At 41.8% G+C, this 21,107-nt stretch overlaps 1 protein-coding gene across 3 annotated transcripts in view; it reads right to left on the bottom strand.

Annotated features, from left to right (window-relative positions):
* Nucleotides 1-21,107, bottom strand: part of LOC306854588 (rab5 GDP/GTP exchange factor-like) — a 48,122-nt gene that overhangs the window by 17,605 nt on the left and 9,410 nt on the right. For all 3 annotated transcript variants that reach the window (XM_079392731.1, XM_079392732.1, XM_079392733.1), the window contains exons 2-8: nt 20,457-20,531; nt 19,356-19,455; nt 15,975-16,049; nt 15,245-15,327; nt 15,042-15,150; nt 13,453-13,526; nt 12,204-12,335 (exon numbers count right to left, since the gene is read on the bottom strand). In XM_079392731.1, coding sequence (XP_079248857.1) covers nt 12,204-12,335; nt 13,453-13,526; nt 15,042-15,150; nt 15,245-15,327; nt 15,975-16,049; nt 19,356-19,455; nt 20,457-20,531 — 648 coding nt within the window. The remainder of the gene's footprint in view (nt 1-12,203; nt 12,336-13,452; nt 13,527-15,041; nt 15,151-15,244; nt 15,328-15,974; nt 16,050-19,355; nt 19,456-20,456; nt 20,532-21,107) is intronic.

Raw genomic sequence — 21,107 nt, 5'->3', positions numbered from 1 at the left:
GGTATAATGAGCACACTCGGGACCTAAAGAGAGCAGCCCGGAAAATGGAGCGCAGCTGGAGAAAAACAAAATTAGAATTATTTCATATTGCTTGATGGGAAAGTACCCTATCCTACAGAAAAGCATTAAAACAGCTAGATCTGATTACTTTACATATCTTTTAGAAGAAAACAAACACAACCCCAAGTATTTATTTAATACAGTGGCTAAATTAACAAAAAATATAACATCAGCAGGTGCAGACATTAACCAGCAGCACAGTAGTAATGACTTTATGAACTACTTTACTTCCAAGATCGAAACTATTAGAGATACAATTGTAACCATGCAGCTGTCAGCCACAGTATCGCATCAGATAGTGCACTTTAGATCCCCTGAGGAACAATTCCACTCATTCTCTTCTATTGGAAATGAAGAATTGTATAAACTTGTTAAATCATCTAAACCAACAACCTGTATTTTAGACCCTGTTCCATCTAAGCTCCTAAAAGAGGTGATTCCAGAAGTAATAGATCCTCTTCTGAATATTATTAACTCATCGTTGTCATTAGGATATGTCCCAAAAACCTTCAAACTGGCTGTTATTAAGCCTCTCATTAAAAAAACACAACTTGACCCCAAAGAATTAATTAATTACAGACCGATCTCGAATCTCATTTTCTGTCAAAGATATTAGAAAAGGTAGTATTGTGAGGCGTGGCCCGAGCACCTATCAGCGTCGCCCTGGCAACAGAGGAGAAACACCTGCTCCCAATCACCACGGGCTGATCGGTCCCAGCTGAGAGGACTTCACACACGGCTACAAAAGCCGTGTGGATGCACACATGGGTGAGCAATGGCTCCCGACGCAAGGAAACTAACAAACCTATCTTCTGTCCCGCAGAGAGCTCGGAGTGACCGATCAGCCCGACACCTCCCGCACTGTCTCCCGAAGCACCGAGCACAGCAGCACGAGGAGGAACGCGACACTCTGCACGCCCCACGGACACGGGAGTTGTTAGCACCTGCACCTTTTCTGTTTGAGCACAATAAATACACCCTCCGGGGCATTTATTGCACTTTCGCCTGTCGTGTGATCCTTCAGCCCGCTACACTGGTGGAGAATGCGAGCAGATTGCTGAAGGATCGCTGACTTTCATAACAGCCCCAAGTAATTTTTTTTGGTTTTTCCCCCTCTTGCTCTTCACTCTGTTTCAGACAGGTATCGGCGGCCGCCGCTCCCCAGCCATGGAGGAACTGTTAAAGCATCTAACAGAAGTAAGCATTCGCCAGCAGCAAATAGTGGAGCACATGGCCGCTCGCCAGGGAGAGACGGAGAGAGAGATCGCTGCCCTCCGCCTTTCCACTGCCCAGCGGGTTCCGCTGCCCGACCCCTGCGTACAAGCCGCCCAACTTTTGCCGAAGATGACGGCACACGATGACATCGAGAACTATCTGAAGATGTTCGAGGCCATCGCGACGCGGGAGGCGTGGCCGCGGGAAGAATGGGCACGGGTACTGGCACCGCTTCTCACCGGAGAACCGCAGCAGGTGTATTTCTCACTTCCCACCTCCCTAATGGAGTCATACGATGAGTTGCGGAAGGAAAGTCTGGCCCGCGTCGGCCTCTCCCCCATTTCGGCCGCCCAGCTGTTTCACACATGGGAGTACAACAGCCGGTTGCCAGCCCGTGCCCAAGCTGCCGAACTATCGCGTCTCTCCCAACACTGGCTATTGACTGGAGAACCCAGCGCCGCCCAGGTCGCCGAACGAGTCGTGGTGGACCGGTTCCTTCGAGCACTTCCCCGTCCTCTTCGGCAGGCGGCGGGTATGCGGAACCCGCAAACCATCGGGGAATTAGTGGAGGCCATCGAGCTGGCGGAGGCAACGCAACGCCGGGAGGCTGGGGAGCGAGCACCGCCTTTTCCCCAGAGGGTGTTCCCGGAGCGACGCACGCCGGAGGGCACCCAGCGCGCAGTTGGCAGGCCAGCGGTTCCCGGCGCCCAGGATGAGCCAATGCCCACAGATCCACCAGTGTAGCGGGCTGAAGGATCACACGACAGGCGAAAGTGCAATAAATGCCCCGGAGGGTGTATTTATTGTGCTCAAACAGAAAAGGCGCAGGTGCTAACAACTCCCGTGTCCGTGGGGCGTGCAGAGTGTCGCGTTCCTCCTCGTGCTGCTGTGCTCGGTGCTTCGGGAGACAGTGCGGGAGGTGTCGGGCTGATCGGTCACTCCGAGCTCTCTGCGGGACAGAAGATAGGTTTGTTAGTTTCCTTGCGTCGGGAGACATTGCTCACCCATGTGTGCATCCACACGGCTTTTGTAGCCGTGTGTGAAGTCCTCTCAGCTGGGACCGATCAGCCCGTGGTGATTGGGAGCAGGTGTTTCTCCTCTGTTGCCAGGGCGACGCTGATAGGTGCTCGGGCCACGCCTCACAGTATCATCACAACTACAGTCAGGTCCATAAATATTGGGACATCGACACAATTCTAAACTTTTTGACTCTATACACCACCACAATGGATTTCAAATGAAACGAACAAGATGTGCTTTAACTGCAGACTGTCAGCTTTAATTTGAGGGTATTTACATCCAAATCAGGTGAACGGTGTAGGAATTACAACAGTTTGCATATGTGCCTCCCACTTGTTAAGGGACCAAAAGTAATGGGACAATTGGCTTCTCAGCTGTTCCATGGCCAGGTGTGTGTTATTCCCTCATTATCCCAATTACAATGAGCAGATAAAAGGTCCAGAGTTCACTTCAAGTGTGCTATTTGCATTTGGAATCTGTTGCTGTCAACTGTCAAGATGAGATCCAAAGAGCTGTCACTATCAGTGAAGCAAGCCGTCATTAGGCTGAAAAAACAAAACAAACCCAACAGAGAGATAGCAAAAACATTAGGCGTGGCCAAAACAACTGTTTGGAACATTTTTAAAAAGAAGGAAAGCACCGGTGAGCTCAGCAACACCAAAAGACCCGGAAGACCACGGAAAACAACTGTGGTGGATGACCAAAGAATTCTTTCCCTGGTGAAGAAAACACCCTTCACAACAGTTGGCCAGATCAAGAACACTCTCCAGGAGGTAGGTGTATGTGTGTCAAAGTCAACAATCAAGAGAAGACTTCACCAGAGTGAATACAGAGGGTTCACCACAAGATGTAAACCATTGGTGAGCCTCAAAAACAGGAAGGCCAGATTAGAGTTTGCCAAACGACATCTAAAAAAGCCTTCACAGTTCTGGAACAACATCCTATGGACAGATGAGACCAAGATCAACTTGTACCAGAGTGATGGGAAGAGAAGAGTATGGAGAAGGAAAGGAACTGGTCATGATCCTAAGCATACCACCTCATCAGTGAAGCATGGTGGTGGTTGTGTCATGGCGTGGGCATGTATGGCTGCCAGTGGAACTGGTTTTCTTGTATTTATTGATGATGTGACAGCTGACATAAGCAGCAGGATGCATTCTGAAGTGTTTCGGGCAATATTATCTGCTCATATTCAGCCAAATGCTTCAGAACTCACTGGATGGCGCTTCACAGTGCAGATGGACAATGACCCAAAGCATACTGCAAAAGCAACCAAAGAGTTTTTGAAGGGAAAGAAGTGGACTGTTATGCAATGGCCAAGTCAATCACCGGCCTGAATCCGATTGAGCATGCATTTCACTTGCTGAAGACAAAACTGAAGGGAAAATTCCCCCAAGAACAAGCAGGAACCGAAGACAGTTGCAGTAGAGGCCTGGCAGAGCATCACCAGGGATGAAACCCAGCGTCTGGTGATGTCTATGCGTTCCAGACTTCAGGCTGTAAATGACTGCAAAGGATTTGCAACCAAGTATTAAAAAGTGAAAGTTTGATTTATGATTATTATTCTGTCCCATTACTTTTGGTCCCTTAACAAGTGGGAGGCACATATTCAAACTGTTGTAATTCCTACACCATTCACCTGATTTGGATGTAAATACCCTCAAATTAAAGCTGACAGTCTGCAGTTAAAGCACATCTTGTTCGTTTCATTTGAAATTCATTGTGGTGGTGTCTAGAGCCAAAAATGTTAGAATTGTGTCGATGTCCCAATATTTATGGACCTGACTGTATGTTCCTTCTTAGAGAAAAATTATATATGTGAGGATTTCCAATCCGGTTTTAGACCATATCATAGTACTGAGACTGCTCTCATTTGAGTTACAAACGACCAGCTCTTATCATCTGATCGTGGTTGTACCTCTATATTAGTGCTACTGGATCTTAGCGCCGCGTTTGACACTATCGACCACAACATTCTTTTAAATAGACTAGAAAATTATGCTGGCATTAGAGGACGTGCACTGGCATGGTTCAAATCGTACTTATCTGACTGCCATCAATTTGTGACAGTAAATGAAGAGGTATCAGACCAATCACAAGTGCAGTATGGAGTACCTCAAGGCTCAGTGTTGGCTTTCACTGTTATGCTGATGATACCCAGCTCTATATTTCTTTAGCGACCTGATGAAACTTACCAATTTGCAAAACTAACGGAATGTATAGTTGATATAAAAAACTGGAGGAGTAGCAATTTCTTACTGCTAAATTCTGAAAAAACAGAGGTGTTAATTACTGGACCAAAAACTTTTGCATGTAATAACCTAGGTCACTGTCTAATACTTGATGGCTGCTCTGTAAATTCTTCGTCATCAGTTAGGAACCTAGGCATACTTTTTGATAGCAAGCTTTCCTTAGACAAAAAATATTTCTAGCATTTGTAAAACGGCATTTTTCCATCTTAAAAATATATCTAAATTTCGACCAATGCTCTCAATGTCAAATGCAGAAACATTAATTCATGAATAACACCTCAAGGCTAGATTATTGTAATGCTTTATTGGGAGGTTGCGCTGCACATTTAATAAAAAAACTCCAGCTGGTTCAAAATACAGCAGCTAGAGTTCTTACTAGAACCAGGAAGTATGACCACATTAGCCCGGTTCTGTCAACACTGCACTGGCTCCCTATTAAACATTGTATACATTTTAAGATCTTGCTAATTACCTATAAAGCCCTGAATGGTTTGGCACCTCAGTATTTGAGTGAGCTCTTATCGCATTATAGTCCTTCACGTCCGTTAAATCCGTTAAAGGATTGTTAGGCTGCATTAATTAGGTCAACCAGAACCGGGAAGACTTCCCAAAACACCTGATGTACTTGTTACATTGTTAGAAGAATGGCATCTATGCTAATATTAGTCTGTTTCTTTCTTATTCCGAGGTCACCGTAGTCACCCAGATCCAGACTGTATCCAGATCAGATGGTGGATCAGCATCTAGAGATGACCTCTACAGCCAGGATACCTAGATGAGCCTCAGAGACTGATCCCCAGTGAAGACCCTGTCTCCAAGACGGCCATCGGGACAAGACCACAGGGACCATATGAGTCCTTTGCACAATCTGATTCTGCTTTAGCCTAGATTTAAACTGCTGATTTTGTCTGGCCAGAGGAGAATGACACTATTTCGACAAACTATTTCCCCGTCTAAATACTGTAAAGCTGATATAAAGCCACCCAGCTTTATATCAAGCCGATGTAAAGCTGCTTCGACACAATTTGCATTGTTAAAAGCGCTACACAAATAATATTGACTTGACTTTCGATGATGAGATGCTGAAGTCCCTGTTCTGGATCGGGGCAAATTGTCATCGCCATGCTGTTAAACTCCCAGACACCAAAGGACTGAGCTGGAGGGAGGAGATCATCCGGTGTATGGAGAGTGTCTGTCCCCGATCCAGAACATCGCTCGACCCAGAGCCCAGCCCACCATCACCCCGCTGCGCAGAGACTGAGCCCACCACAGACAGAGAGTCAAAGCCCGCCGCAATAGACGAGCAATCGCCAGAGAGAGTGACAGAGCCGAGAATCACCCTGGAGCCAGAGCCTGACCTGTCTGACCAGGTGCGAGAGCCAGCAACTGAGCGTGTGCCAGTGGATGAAGCAAGGGAGTGCAAGGGCTTGGAGAAAAGGCCCGCCCACTGCGCCACCGCTGAGGGTGAGCTGGTACTAGACCCTGAGGACTTTATTTACTCAATTTTGGATGCTCACAAATTCCCACTCAACCTCCCTCTCCTGCCTCCTCCTGTCATCCCTGCATCTTCAGCTCCGCCACCACTGTTGCCTGTCAACCCCTCTGGTCACCCTCAGCGCACCGTCTGTGCGGTGGGATCACCGCGGATCTGCCAGTCTCCATCAGCGTTGTGGCTGGAGGATCCCTTGTCTCTGCTTCCGGCCGCTGAGTCCCAGACTCCGCCTTGGCCCCTCGACCCAGCGGCTCCACCATGGTTCCTAGCTCACTCATCTCCACCATGACCCATCAGGCCACCAGCTCTGCCGGGCTCCCTCGTCCCTCCAGCTCCACCTTAGTCAGTCGTCGACCATCCACCTCCTCGGTACTCCACTCCTCCGGCTGCGCCTCGTTCCTCCGGCTCTGTCAGGCTCCTCCTTCCCTCCGGCTTCACCTTGGTTTTCAGATGCTCCGGCTTCACCACAGCCATCTGTTCCGCCTTGGCTCTCCGGATCCTCCCCGTCGGCCAGAAAAAAAGGGCACTTTCTCTCGAGGAAAAAAAAAGGCCATGTGCTCAAGCTCCTTTGATGTCTAATAATAGTTGCACTTTAACACCTCATGCACGGCTCTAATATACAGACACAATCGAGTTTCTCCTAACTGTTTACATCCACTTAAAGGAACACTCCACTTTTTTAAAAAATAAGCTCACTTTACAAATCCCCTAGAGTTAAACAGTAGAGTTTTACCGTTTTTGAATCCATCCAGCCGATCTCCGGGTCTGGCGGTAGCGCTTTTAGCTTAGTTTAGCATAGATCATTGAATCGGATTAGACCATTAGCATCTCGCTCAAAAATGACCAAACAGTTTTGAGAATTTTTCTATTTAAAACTTGACTTCTCTGTAGTTACACCGACGGAAAATGAAAATCATGGGTGCAGCAGGCGCAATGATATGACGCAGCGCCTGAAAGTAGTCCCCAGCTAGGTAACTAATTATGATATAGCTGGGGACTACTTTCAGGCGCTGCGTCATATCATTGCGCCTGCTGCACCCATGGTACGGCAGCAAAGTTCCTTGATTATTACGCCGAAATGAAAGTATAGTTCCTAGCCATTTCAGCCTATAAAATCGCAGCTTTTCATTTTCCGTCGGTCTTTGTACACGATGTAACTATATAAAAGTAAAGTTTTAAATAATAAAGTTATCGAAAGTCTTTGGTCATTTTTGAGCGAGATGCGGTCTAATCCGATTCAATGATCGCTACCGCCAGACCCGGAGATCAGCTGAATGGATTCAAAAACGGTAAAACTCAACTGTTTAACTCTAGGGGAGTTGTAAAATGAGCCTATTTTCAAAAAAAGTGGAGCGTTCCTTTAAGACATAACTGACTACACTTATGAGGACATGTGCCAAAATGGTAATTTTGATAGAATTTTCTGTGTATTTGTCTGTTCAATCTTAATAAGTGTAATGCCAATCCAGCAGAGGGAGCCCTCACCTGAGTACTGACTGTGTTCCGCTCCCTCTGTTTGCTTACATTCATTTTCTGTTTGGTTACTTTGTAGCCAGAGACTGTTCTTGTGCTCACTGCAAAGTATTGCCAGTTCCACTGCCTTACTGCGCGGTTTCCCTATTTATCTGCCTGACTGTCTAGTGTATGATTCTGCCTGTTTACCTGTTTCCTGATTGCCTGGATTATCCCTCTTGTTTTGGTTGCCTCATTGGACCGATGTTTGTGTTTGACCTTTTGCCTGCCTACTCACACTAGCCTTTTTTGGATTACCCCTGTGTATGTCGATGGACTGGACTGCTACTCTGGATTTGACTCACTGCCTGTCTTCACATTGTTGTTATTGAAGTCTGCTGTCAATAAACCTTCACACATTGATTCTAACTCAGCCTCAGCCTCCTCGTTACAATAAGACACAAAAGAGAGCTCAATTCGCTTGAATGTTTAAATCAGCAAGACTCGAACTCGGAAATTGCAATTGTCTTTCCTTATCTAGTATGAATAGATGAGTGAGTTTCTTGAATTAGAAAAAAAAAATGTAAGACGGGACTTGATTTCAGTTTTTGGAGAGATTTAATTTTTTTTATTTTGTTTCTGAGCCACTGATTGTTCAAGACAGGGCAGAATATTACTGCATTAATAATGCACAATTGATAACAGACTGAGCAATAGGTCCAAGAGCAGGGGTTCTGGCCGACGAGGTATACTTTGCTGCAGAGATTTGCTCCAACCTTGATGAAAACGCACCTGCCTGTAACTTTCTAATGATCCAGAAGACCTTGATTAGCTTGTTCAGGTGTGTTTGATAAGAGTTGGAGCTGAACTCTGCAGGAAAATAGACCTCGAAGGCCAGAGTTGATAACCCCAATCCTAGAGTATTAAACAGGTCTTTGAAAAACAAGAAGAAATGGGATCCAATGGAGTGGTCATGGGTTTTGAAGTTGATTTTGTTCCATTGTTCTTATGTTCCTGTGTTCTTGTTTCCTTGGTTACCCATCATGTTCACCTGTGTCTAGTTTAGTTAATTTCCCTTTGATAACTGGTATAAACTTCTAATTTTATTTAAAGATCTTATTTTGTTTATTTACTACTGTCCTTCAGCAGCTACAAGATATATTTACATGTTTCCCTGAAAAAAAAAATAGGAATTCCCCCTGATCATTAAGGTTATTATTATTATTATTTTTAAATGTTAACATATTTGAACAGATTGCACAACAGTGAAACTAACAATAGCACTCATTATGTCTATTATTAAGGGAAAAGTGTTTTATTTTTATTTTTTGGAGCTATTCCATTCTTCATGTTCAAAAAGCAAAGTTGAACCCACGTCACGAAAAGTGACGTATATGCGTTAATTCAGAGTAGTGATTGACTGCTGTGGCTGGAGAGTACGTGTCTACGTCATCAGTTTTCTGAGCTTTTCTCAGTATTACTGAGAAATTAAGTCATCCAATCCAATCACTGCTCTGTATTACTTTACTTACTTTTACTTTTGTCCTTTAGCAGACGCTTTTGTCCAAAGCGACTTGCAAATACGAAAAAGTAACTAAAACTAAAAGTTACAACTCTATAAATACTATATATCCACATATTTAAGAAAATAAATAAATTAAATAAAATTGACACATGCATATAACAACATTTCAATAATAAACATATAAATGAAAAAAACTAAAATAAAAAGCGATACTTCTATCCCTTGCCGGTGTCCCTGCCCGGTGGAGTCGCACGGTAGAGTTGATGGTCTTTACAATCTTTACTTTTTACTTTTGTCATTTAGCAGACGCTTTTGTCCAAAGCGACTTACAAATTATTATGAGGTCGTATTACAGCTGTCATGAATCAGACCTCTGTGGCTCTCTCCGATGGCCACCGGAGGGCACCCTCTCCTAAGTATTGACTTTCCCGGACTCCATTTCCCATACACCCCGTTCAGAGACTAATCACCTGCAGAGGTGTTCCCCATTATCCACACTACTTAAACAGCATTCACTCTCACTCTCATTGCGAAGTTGTGTTTTGCCCTGGCTGACATGTCTAAGTGTTTACCTTGTGATTCTGTGACCCTTCTGTGCATGACTTTGGATTGTTTGACTACTGTTGATTCTCTGCTGCCTGCCCTTGTGATCTTGCTTTCTGGAACTCTGACTGCTTTGCTGCCTGCCCTGACTCAAGCCCAGTATCGTTTATGTCTCTGCTCTACCTCTAATATTCCTGCCACTGTTGTTTTGAACACTGGCTGTTTGACCCTGACTTTGATTATTAAAGATATCTGCAAATGGATCCACACGCTTATGACCCCTCATTACAGAAGGCTTCGCAATATACGGCTCCAGCAGCCGTGTATCAACTCACCTCCGAGGTTTCAGCTCAGGCTGCCATGTTAACATCCCACCAACAACAACTCCACCGCTTTACGTCTGTCACGGAGGAACTGGTGAGGACTCTGCAAGCACTGCAGCTAACCACACCACCGCCGAGCCCGCCAGTACCTGAGCCTTAGCCCATGAGCCCTAATATGAACCTCTCCACAGCGAATCCGCGACTATCCTTCCCTGAGAAACTTGATGGCTCTCCGGACAAGTGTAAGGGATTTTTGTTGCAATGCTCTCTGTTTATGGCCCAGCAGCCATTGTTATACGCCACTGACAAGAGCCGCGTATCATTTATCTGTTCCCTATTAACTGGCCGAGCTCTCGCCTGAGCTACTGCAGTATGGGAGGGTGGAAGCATGGCATTCCCCTCATACACCAACTTTCTCAGGCAATTTCGAGAAGTCTTAGAAACACACGGCTGGTGGCAAAGAGGCAGGTGAACAACTGCTCGCGCTCCGCCAAGGGAGAGACACGGCAACTGACTACTCTCTCACTTTTCGCACACTCGCAGCTCAGACAGGTTGGGGTAATGGTTCCTTGAAACTGCTATATCGAAAGGGTCTATCGATTGAACTTCAAACTGAACTGGCTGGTCGCGATGAAGGAAGGACGCTGGAACAGTTTATCGATCTAGCCATCCGCCTCGATAATCTGCTACGTTCACGACACTCACCCACTCAAACGCCAACCTTCACTTTCACTCCAGAACCTGAACCCATGCAAGTAGGAGTTACTCATCTGTCTGCGGAGGAGAGGGAACGCAGAGTACGAAACCACCTCTGTCTATATTGCGGGTCACCTACGAGCCAACTGTCCCACTCGACCATCCACCAAGGATACCACGGCGGTGAGTTCATCTTCTAATAGTTTAAATGTACCCATCTCTCTAACCCACATGAATGTTACGGTTGAGACGATGGCTTTAATTGACTCTGGGGCAGCGGGGAACTTCATTGTATTCAACTTTGCTAATTCTCACAAACTTCCTCTCCTTCCATGTGCAGTGGCAGTGCTAGACGGTCGCCCTTTAGGCACAGGACTGGTCAAATTCACTACCCAGGACCTCATTCTTAAAGTTGGATCCTTCCACACTGAAATCATTCGTCTCTTCGCTATTGATTCACCACAAAATCCGGTAATTCTCTGCTTACCCTGGCTGGAGAAACACAACCCTCGCATTTCCTGGATCACTAAACAGATTCAACAATGGTCAGAACCCTGTCAAAAGGAATGCCTGCAATTTCAACTTCATGACACCATCGCATTCGTCCAACAATGCCCAACTTGTAATATGTCCAAATCGTCACATCAACGCCCCGCTGGATTGTTACAGCCTCTGCCCGTTCCTCAACGCCCATGGTCTCATATTGCCATGGACTTTGTTACTGACCTTCCCAACTCCAGAAATCACAACCATTCTAACCGTAATCGATCGATTCTCCAAGGCATGCCGACTCATACCCTTACCAAAACTACCTACAGCCTTCGAGACAGCAGAGGTACTATTAGAGCAGGTCTTCCGATTCTATGGACTCCCCGAGGACATTGTTTCAGACCGGGGTCCACAATTCACGCCACGAGTTTGGAAATCCTTCTGTCAACAACTCAACATCAACGTCAGTCTCACTTCAGGTTACCATCCACAATCCGCAGCCCATGCGCATCTATAACGAGCTGTATGGCGAACTAGGGAACAAGCTGATCGCCAGAGAAGGGAGGGACCAGAATATGCCCCTGGACAATGGGTCTGGCTCTCCACTAGAGGCCTACGACTACAACTGCCCAGCAAGAAATTAAGTCCCAGGTACGTAGGTCCATTCAAAATACTCCGACAAATCACTCCAGTTTCATATCGTTTAGCTTTACCTGCCAATTATCGTATCTCACCCACCTTTCATGTCTCCCTGCTTAAGCCTGCCGGTGGTCCCAGAGGAGAGAGGGACCAGGAAGAGGTCGCTGACGAGAGGACCCCTCCCATCATCACTCTGACTGCTTTGTGGTCCTGCCCTGACTCAAGCCCGGTATCGTTTATGTCTCTGCTCTGCCTCTGATATTCCTGCCACTGTTGTTTTGAACACTGCCTGTTTGACCCTGACTTTGATTATTAAAGATATCTGCAAATGGATCCACATGCTTCTAACCCCTCATTACAACAGCGACCTCGTGCAACAGAATTCAAATCTCAGGAAAGAGCTTCTATGCTGTCAGTTCATCTCTGTAAACAAGACCGTTCTGATAGCTGCCATGTTTAATCACTTGCTCTAACAGTGAAGCCATCTCTGCTCTCACCTGGCTCTCCACCAGCATGGCCATATCCATGAACATATCATGCAGCTCACGGATGCTGTTCTCCAGTTTGATGATTTCATTGTGTCTCGTCTCAATCTCATTCATGGCCTGTTCACTGATGTTGCACTGGATCTGGAGCAAAAAATAATAGATATTAGAAAGTGAGAATGAGAATGAGGGAGTTTTCCAACATCGAATTCTTTAAAGCTCAAAAAACATGCGTTAGCGCCACATCACAAAAAAATCTATCTGTTTGATAAGGCTTTTAATTCTGGTTGAAGCACTCTTTATCCTTGTCCTATGTTTTTGTTGCATGTTATGATGTATTTTTATTTATTTTTTTCTCCCTATTTTTCATTGTTATTGCTGTTTTTAGTTATTCTATTGTAAAACACATTGGTCAACTCTGGTTTTAGTAAATAGTGCTATATAAATAAAATTGCCATTGCCATCCCCTAGTCATCATTTCTCAAAGCCTCTTTCAAGTAGATTTTTATTTTTTATTTTATTTTATTTTTTTAATTTTTTTTAAATGAACCATTTCCAGCATGGTCTGAGTGAAATTTGGTAAGTATTGGACAAACAGTCTAGGAGGAGTTTAAAATAGAAAGTTTTGGCCTGGATATGGTGGACAGAAAAAAAAAAAAAAGCAGACTGTCACAAAAAGTATTGATTTTGTATGACCCAAGGAATAAAAAGTAGTGGCAGATTCATGGCTATCAGATGAAATTCACAAAGACTGTAAGCATATTTGTAAATTTTGTTATATTCATGCGCCGGCCCTAATAAAGTTTCATAAGATACTGTGTTCATAAAATACAACTTTTGAAACCAAATTTCAAAGAGGGCTGTGTCCCAAAATGTCCGACATGGGAAAACCGAAAGGACAAAATCAGAAAAACTAGGACAACTAAGTGTTTTTCAGAAACACTTGAATTTTTCAGAAAATTCAAAATGTCATGACATCATAGGGTGCATTTGATTCAACATGCAGTAAAAATGCCAAATCACCATATTGCATGTAACCATTGTAACAACATAATAGTTTAGAATGTTTATTGTTGCATAGTGGTTCACATAGTATTTTTAAATAGTGGAGTGTAAACAGTACAAATACAATTCTATTCCAAACGTACATTACACTCAAAAACTATAACTTTGCTTAATGTTTGAGTTTCATTAATTGTATTTCTTTATAGAATGCAGATATTTACTGTACTAATATATGATGCTGTATACATCCACTCACCCCTGAAGTGAAGACGGAGGGGTTGTTACTTTCTAACATGGTCTCCAACTCCTCATTTGTTGTATTTCTTCCCGCTACAAAGAGGGGAAAAAACACAACAACATTTTAATAGCTTGCTAGTGTTATAGCACAAGGTAGCATGGGTTAAAATCTCTGAAGTAAAATAACAAACATATACATTGCATATTTGATATATGCATACATTTCAATGTCAGGTGACTTGTTAAATCTGAGAGGTTTAGTGTCACATCTATGACGTAGGGGTTGGCGAGTAAGATTATAGGGAACACTATTCACTATTAACTATTGCTTATTAGCATACATAGTACTAGCTCTTTATACATTTTACTCTCTTTATTAGTACTTAATAAAATACATATTAATGCCTTATTCTGCAAGACCCCATACCTAAACTTAACTACAACAACTTCCTTACTACCAATAAGCAACACAGGAGTTTATTGAGGGAAAAGTTAGTGAATATGTGCTCCTTAATCTAAAGTGTTACCATGTTTTTCACCAAACAACAGAAATATGCAACAACTGTGATGAAAGGACAGTCTGACTGAGCCCAAATCAAAACCTGTTAACATTACTGCTAGTAATAGTCTACCTTCTTTTTTTTACCAAAATTGTAAAAGTTACGAGGAAATTAATTATGGAGGAAATGTTTCTCTAAAAGTCTAATTACACAAAAAAGCGTACTGCACTTTCTGAAATGAGAATAGAGAATAGCCTGAAACAATGAGGTGACATACACCATTGTCCCCCCCTGACAGTCTGTAATTAGTGGCTCATTAAGTTAATAATGAACTGTGTGGAGTGATCACACATCTGTGATCTGTATGTATCGTGACTCAGACTTGATTACACACTGAATCCAGAGCTATCCTGCGGACGCAGTGTGGCGTGACCCGGCAGGGCAGCTTTACTACATTTTCCTGGTAGTCAGTAACAGATTGCAAACACTAGCAGTCTTTCATCCAAGCTGGCAGGATGATTATTATGGTTCCAGCTTCAAGCCTATGGCAGATGGATGGGGGTCATCTGTTCTTCCCTGTGAAAATCATCCTCAAACTTAATCCAGATGTTGGTAAAGCATATATCAGTCACACTTTAGTTTGGGGACCGATTCTCACTATTAACTAACTAATAACTATGACTTTAGCCTCAATAAACTCCTAACTAGCTGCTTATTAATAGTTAGTAAGGTAGTTGTTAAGTTTAGGTATGGGGTGGATTAAGAGATCTAAAAGATGGTCATGCAGAATAAGACATTAATATGTGCTTTATAAGTACTAATAAACAGCCAATGTGATAGTAATATGTGACCCTGCCTGCAGCACAAAAGCAGTCATGAGTAACACAGGTATATTTGTAGCAATAGCCAACAATACATTGTATGGATCAAAATTATACATTTCTCTTTTATGACAAAAATCATTAGGATATTAAGATCATGTTCCATGAAGATATTTTGTAAATTTCCTACTGGAAATAAAAAATTTACTCTTATGATAATAAGCAACTAGTTAATAGTGAGAACTGGTCCCTAAACTAAAGTGTTACCAGTGTGTGTGTTTACTCACTGATCTCCAGCTGTCTCTGTATCCGTCCTTTACAGCGCTCCCTGTAATCTGATTGCGTTGCATTATATTCCGTCATCACCTCCACAAATTTACGTGACAGGGTGGAGTGCTAGAAAAACAGAAACCTCTTACATTAATGTACACACAACAACATATCCACCAGTCATCAGTGAGTAACAGGTTTTAATAGAGTCGTCTCTCACCTGTGTTTTCCGTATCCTCAACTCAGCTGATGGATTTTTTGAATGGTTTAGTGTCTCTTCCTGCACTATGGTCTGCTGGATATCTAAAAAAAAGTAATCCCTGTGGTTAATCACTTATTAATGCTAAAGAGGGTAATGATAAACAAATAAAAACCAAAGTTATTCCAAATCCCTCTGGAATCAGTGTTATGATGTTACGGTGAGTAACTTCATCACTTCATCATCTTATGGAACATTAGTGAATGAGAGTAAATCCAAATGATATGGACTGCTCTCTATTTCTAACGCCAAAAAGCTTATTCATGCATTCATGACCTCAAGACTAGATTATTGTAATGCAGTACTGGGAGGACGGTTATACATTTAGCTGCTGCATTTTGAACCAGCTGAAGCCTGAGTGCTCATATCAGACGATTTTATTGTCATTAGATTGATTACATTTCATACACATTCTGCTAATGGCTTATAAAGCTTTAAGTGAGCTCCTATCTCACTACAGTCCATCACAGTCTTTGCAATAGCACGATTCCTGCCAGATAATACCCAGAATATCAGAAAATCTGCTGTAGAAACTCAGGAATAGCCTTGCCTAGCATTGTTTGGGATCCAGACACACTCTATCAGTTTAAGTCTAAACTGAAGTAAGCAGGTCTGTAGGGCATTGATTGAAGTGTGACTGAGAGCCTTAGAGGATTCTCTAATGCTTCAACATGTAACTGGTTGGACTCACTTTGTAACTTGGAGCGCACTTTATTAGCCAACTTCTTGATTTCTGTCATCAACTCCTCCAAATCCGCTTTTGTTTCTGTTATAAAATTGAAGAGAAAGACACAGAACGTTTACATGAACATAATTTCTGATCTCCAGCTACTGAAATATTCCTGTATGTAATGTATTCAGCATATTCAGAATATCAGAATATACATATTATTATTTTCCAACTATCCCCTTAAAACATGGTATAAGGAATAAGACGTGCTTCATTTAATGCAATGCATTTTTAGAAATTTTCTGCAGTCTTTGAATTAACTTATTTGTCATAATAGAGAGTTACAGTGTTTTGACTGTCTGTATTTTGATTTATGGTCCGTTCCTCTGAAAGTGGTAGGGGAAACATTTTACTTAAAGCCTTTATGTATAATGCATTATTAAAGTAGTTATAATACATTAATTATGCCTTGTAATGCACCTTACAACGCAGTGTACATTCTCATGAATAATTGTAACCACAGTTAATACATTATAACACTTATAAATTCATTGTTACACTATTTTAAATTTGATTATAAATATTTATCACAAGATATAATCTATAATGCACATTATGAATAATTATAATGCATTATAGTAGGGATACGCGATATTATCGGACTGATATCGGCTTTAAATGTAAATATCGGCATTGGCCCGATATGAGAAATTATGCCGATATGTCTCGCCGATAAGAGGAATATGTTAACTCACATGGTGTGCTAGTGATTAGATCACGTCAGCAGTGTGGCTCATTCTTGGAACAAAGATTGAATGTTATGGATCGCTGCATTTCATGTGTGAAAGCACGTACAGAATGAAGCCTTTGGTGTGTGATAGAGTAAACAGTAATAGCACGTGCAGCGGCAGCAGTGACAGCCTCCCCCGGGTCCTAACACCCGCTCGTTAAGCAGTTTTAATCTGTAGGGGGCGCTGTTGGCCTACTTCTAATTAGATTAAAAGTAAAATAGCCTACACAAATAACATTTAGACTGTGTTTCTGATTAAATAATCGGCAAATAAGCAGTAATTGATGTCATAAAATTATGAGTATGTTTTGATTTAAAGGATAGAAGCTATAGCTTACATGAAAAACAAATCACAAACATTAAAAATAATAAATAATTTTATATATATACTGATTTATTCATTAATGCTGTCTTTTTTTTAAAACAAATCATAAGAGTTGTAAATTCATAATTTTTACAACTCTTTTGCTTTAGACAATCAACAAATGTTAAATCTTAAAATAAAATGTTAGGGTTAACACTGCACCTTTCTGGGGGAAAAAAATGCAGCGATTGATATATAGTTATTTTCAAAGCTTCAATGTGCTGTCAAAAAACCTTCATTATTGTTTATGGAATTCTAACTAGTAAGTTCTTGTTAAAAACTAACAAACTCGTTACTCCCGGTGGGGAAGTCATGGCCTAATGGTTAGAGAGTCGGACTTGTAATCCAAAGGTTGCGGGTTTGAGTCTCCGGCCGGCAGGGATTGTAGGTGGGGGGAGTGAATGTCCAGCGCTCTCTCCACCCTCAATACCACGACTGAGGTGCCCTTGAGCAAGGCACCGAACCCCCAACTGCTCCCCGGGCGCCGCAGCATTGGCTGCCCACTGCTCCGGGTGTATGTTCACGGTGTGTGTGTGTGTTCACTGCTGTGTGTGTGTGTGTGTGTGTGTGTTCACTGCTGTGTGTGTGTTCACTGCTGTGTGTGTGTGTGTGTGTTCACTGCTGTGTGTGTGCACGTTGGATGGGTTAAATGCAGAGCACGAATTCCGAGTATGGGTCACCATACTTGGCTGAATGTCACTTCACTGTTCCTGTGTGTCTGCCCTGCCTTGTTTGTATTAAAGACTGTTTAATTTGAGTTTACTCCATGTCTCATATTTCTCGTTCCTCCCCGGAATGTTTTTTTTTGGTATTTCTATATGTATTTCATGTTGTGCTTTTATTAATCTTGATTTCTCGAAATTTGCACCAAAACCTTTTTGCACCTAAAATAGCCTATCTGCTGGGCTGTGATCGCCACTGGCTTTGTGTTGAAAGATGTGACTCCCAGCTCACATTAGAGTCTTTTCCTGAGGCTGAAGTCCTGTGCTGCTCTTCCTGTCCTCAGGAACTGTTTTAGCCATCTCGTGCGCCACTACCCACAAGATCTATCAATCCATTAATACTTCCTGTGTCAGTACAGAGTACAGTCATTTACTGTGAGTAAATTAAAGAACAGAGACCTGCTGTCATTGTGGGAGAACACTGGCTTTTAGTCAGTCATGACTCATGAGCATCATCAGGCTTTAACACAACCCAACCGGACAAGAAGTCAGTGTGATGTCTTACAGTTGGACCACATCTGCTTCTCTTTTGTGACTCACTCCATCAGAGTCCCGGCAATGTTTTGGTGCAGTTGTGGCTATAAAAATCTGTACCAGATCCGGGGCTAACATTCACCTTCTAATGTTATATTTCATGATGTCAAACATGGCCAGAGCGGTGAAGACTGACATTGCAATCAGCAGGAGCAGAGTGTGTTTGTGCTTTATACAGAAACATGAGAGACAAAGAGATCACAGGCCGACTGAAATATATTGTACTTTGCTTGCATTTGGCAAATGCTTCTATCCAAAGCAGCTTACACTGCATTCAAGGTATACATTTTATTAGCTCAGTTCATTCTCTCAGAATCAAACCCACAAGCTACAGAAACAATAATAAAATAAGAAAAAGATGAAGTGTAACCAGACAGCAGTCATATATAATTTTGGGTAAGGGTCAGCGATAATCACCCATGGTGGTTTGGATGTAACAACACTAACCTTAGGATTAACCTAAATGGTAAAATGGCTTGTAAATCTCTGAGGGTTTATGGAGTCACTTCGGTTCTTGGATGAAGTAGTCATTCTTTTTTAATAAGTGAAGCAAGTGTAAACAGAAGTGTATTGAACATCTGAACCAGGACTGACCAACATATTCTGTAGCTGTGTGAGTGCAGAGAAAGGGATTGTGTATTAAGAATTTTAATCTTACATTTTGGTCAGTTTTGATTTTTATGTTGATTTAAATGCGGCTGTCTTGCAAATATATCACAATATGAAAAAGGCCAGTGAATGACAATAAAATTAAAAATTAATAATGATGCAACCAATGCAGTAATATACTGTTGGCATTAAAATACACTAAACACTGTGCATTTTCAAACACATGGATAAGACCTGTTGTTATGCCTGAAATCTAGTTAAATGTTCACTTAAGTTCTTACTCACAAATATTTATATTATGGTAAAGCTGATCAACAGACTATAATCTTTTTTTTATTTGCTTTTGTGAGTTTATGAAGGCTTTATGTGTCGCAGGGTCTTACTCTCGTCTGGGTTTGGAGCGGCCAGGATGGCGCTGTGCTTTATTTTCACGTCTTCTACTTTCTCTGCCAGAGACTCAATGAACCCTCGAATCTCCTCTACCTGAGAGAGAAGAGGAAGATCAGAATGGATCGAATACATGTTGATCATTAACACATCTGATGTTCTTTCACACATCTCTGTAGGGATAGACCTGACTCACATTTTCAAATAAATTCACACACGGATAGTTGATTCACAAATAAATGGATTAAGAGTCACAACAATATAGAGAGTTTTTACAAAAATGTAATAATTTAATATTTATCAATATGTTTTCATATTTCAAACACAAATCTGATCAGCAGTCATTTGTGACCCTGGACCACAAAACCAGTCATAAGGGTAAATTTTTCGAAATTGAGATTTATACATCATCTGAAAGTTGAATAAATAATCTTTCCATTGATGTATGGTTTGTTAGGATAGGACAATGTTTGGCCGAGATACAACTATTTGAAAATCTGGAATCTGAGGGTGCAAAAAAATTAAAAATATTGAGAAAACTGTCTTTAAAGTTGTTCAAATGAAGTTCTTAGCAATGAATATTACTAATAAAAAATTAAGTTTTACATATTTACAGTAGGAAATTTACAAAATATCTTCATGGAACATGATCTTTACTTAATATCCTAATGATTTTTGGCATAAAAGAAATAATCAACAATCAATAATTTTGACCCATACAATGTATTTTTGGCTATTGCTACAAATTTACCCCAGCGACTTAAGACTGGTTTTGTGCTCCAGGGTCACATTTGTTTTCCTGTGCATATGTCGAATACTGATTTATATACAGTATGTATTGTGTATGTTTGCATATGTATCTTATATAACAGGTTAAAAGAAGAAATCAGTGTTACTTGATAAATAGAGCGCAACAGCAATGTTTAGTGCTGACTCTGTCCTTCTGTGAATCTGTTTTATGGCAGTCTTGAACATGACGTGTTCATCTTCTGTCATTATAGAGCATTATGCAGCAGCATCTTTCTGTGTGTGGCTGATTAGGAAACAGCAATCCCAGAGGAGATTTCACTAGTGAAAAAGCAATGTTAATATCAAACCTGCTCAAAGAACTCGTCCAAGAAACCCTTTTCAATGCTGACAGCCACCTCCTCCACCTCTTCTGGGTCTTTTCCCTGATGAATGGAAATACAATAGTTTTTAGGTGATTCATTATCGTTAAATAAATTAACTTGTCATTGTAATAATTGCATGAACAGATGTAATGTAATTTCAAATGTATTTATTTAGCAAGCGCTTTTATCAAACTTGACATCAAGAAAAGTGCATTCAAGCTATTTGTTAGTGTCCATACAATCACTAGGGCCAAATCACTCAACTATGTCAACAACAAAAAATTGTCCACTGATATTTTACTTTGCAAATAGTCTTTTGATCTGGCAACGAAACATTTTGACCACATGAGTACCAGAGCCATGTATAGAGCCGGGTAGAAGAACATGAGAAAGTCATGATAGAGATGATACAGTAAAGTGTGCAAAAGTTTTACAAAATTATAAAACAAACAATCCTGCCATGTGTAATACATGCTAGACTGAACTTGCATTCATGGGACCACAATAAGGGAAGAATACACAAGGAGAAAAGTAGAATGCCTAATATTGAGCCCTGTGGCACTCCATACTTAACTTGTGACAGACATTGTCAGTAACACAAAGAAACTGATAGCAACTGTATAGGTAAGACCCATA

Source organism: Barbus barbus (assembly GCF_936440315.1).
Source record: "Barbus barbus genome assembly, chromosome: 34".
Taxonomy (NCBI): domain Eukaryota; kingdom Metazoa; phylum Chordata; class Actinopteri; order Cypriniformes; family Cyprinidae; genus Barbus; species Barbus barbus.
Note: the sequence above shows the minus strand (reverse complement) of the source record. Positions and strands in the feature narration are given on the sequence as shown.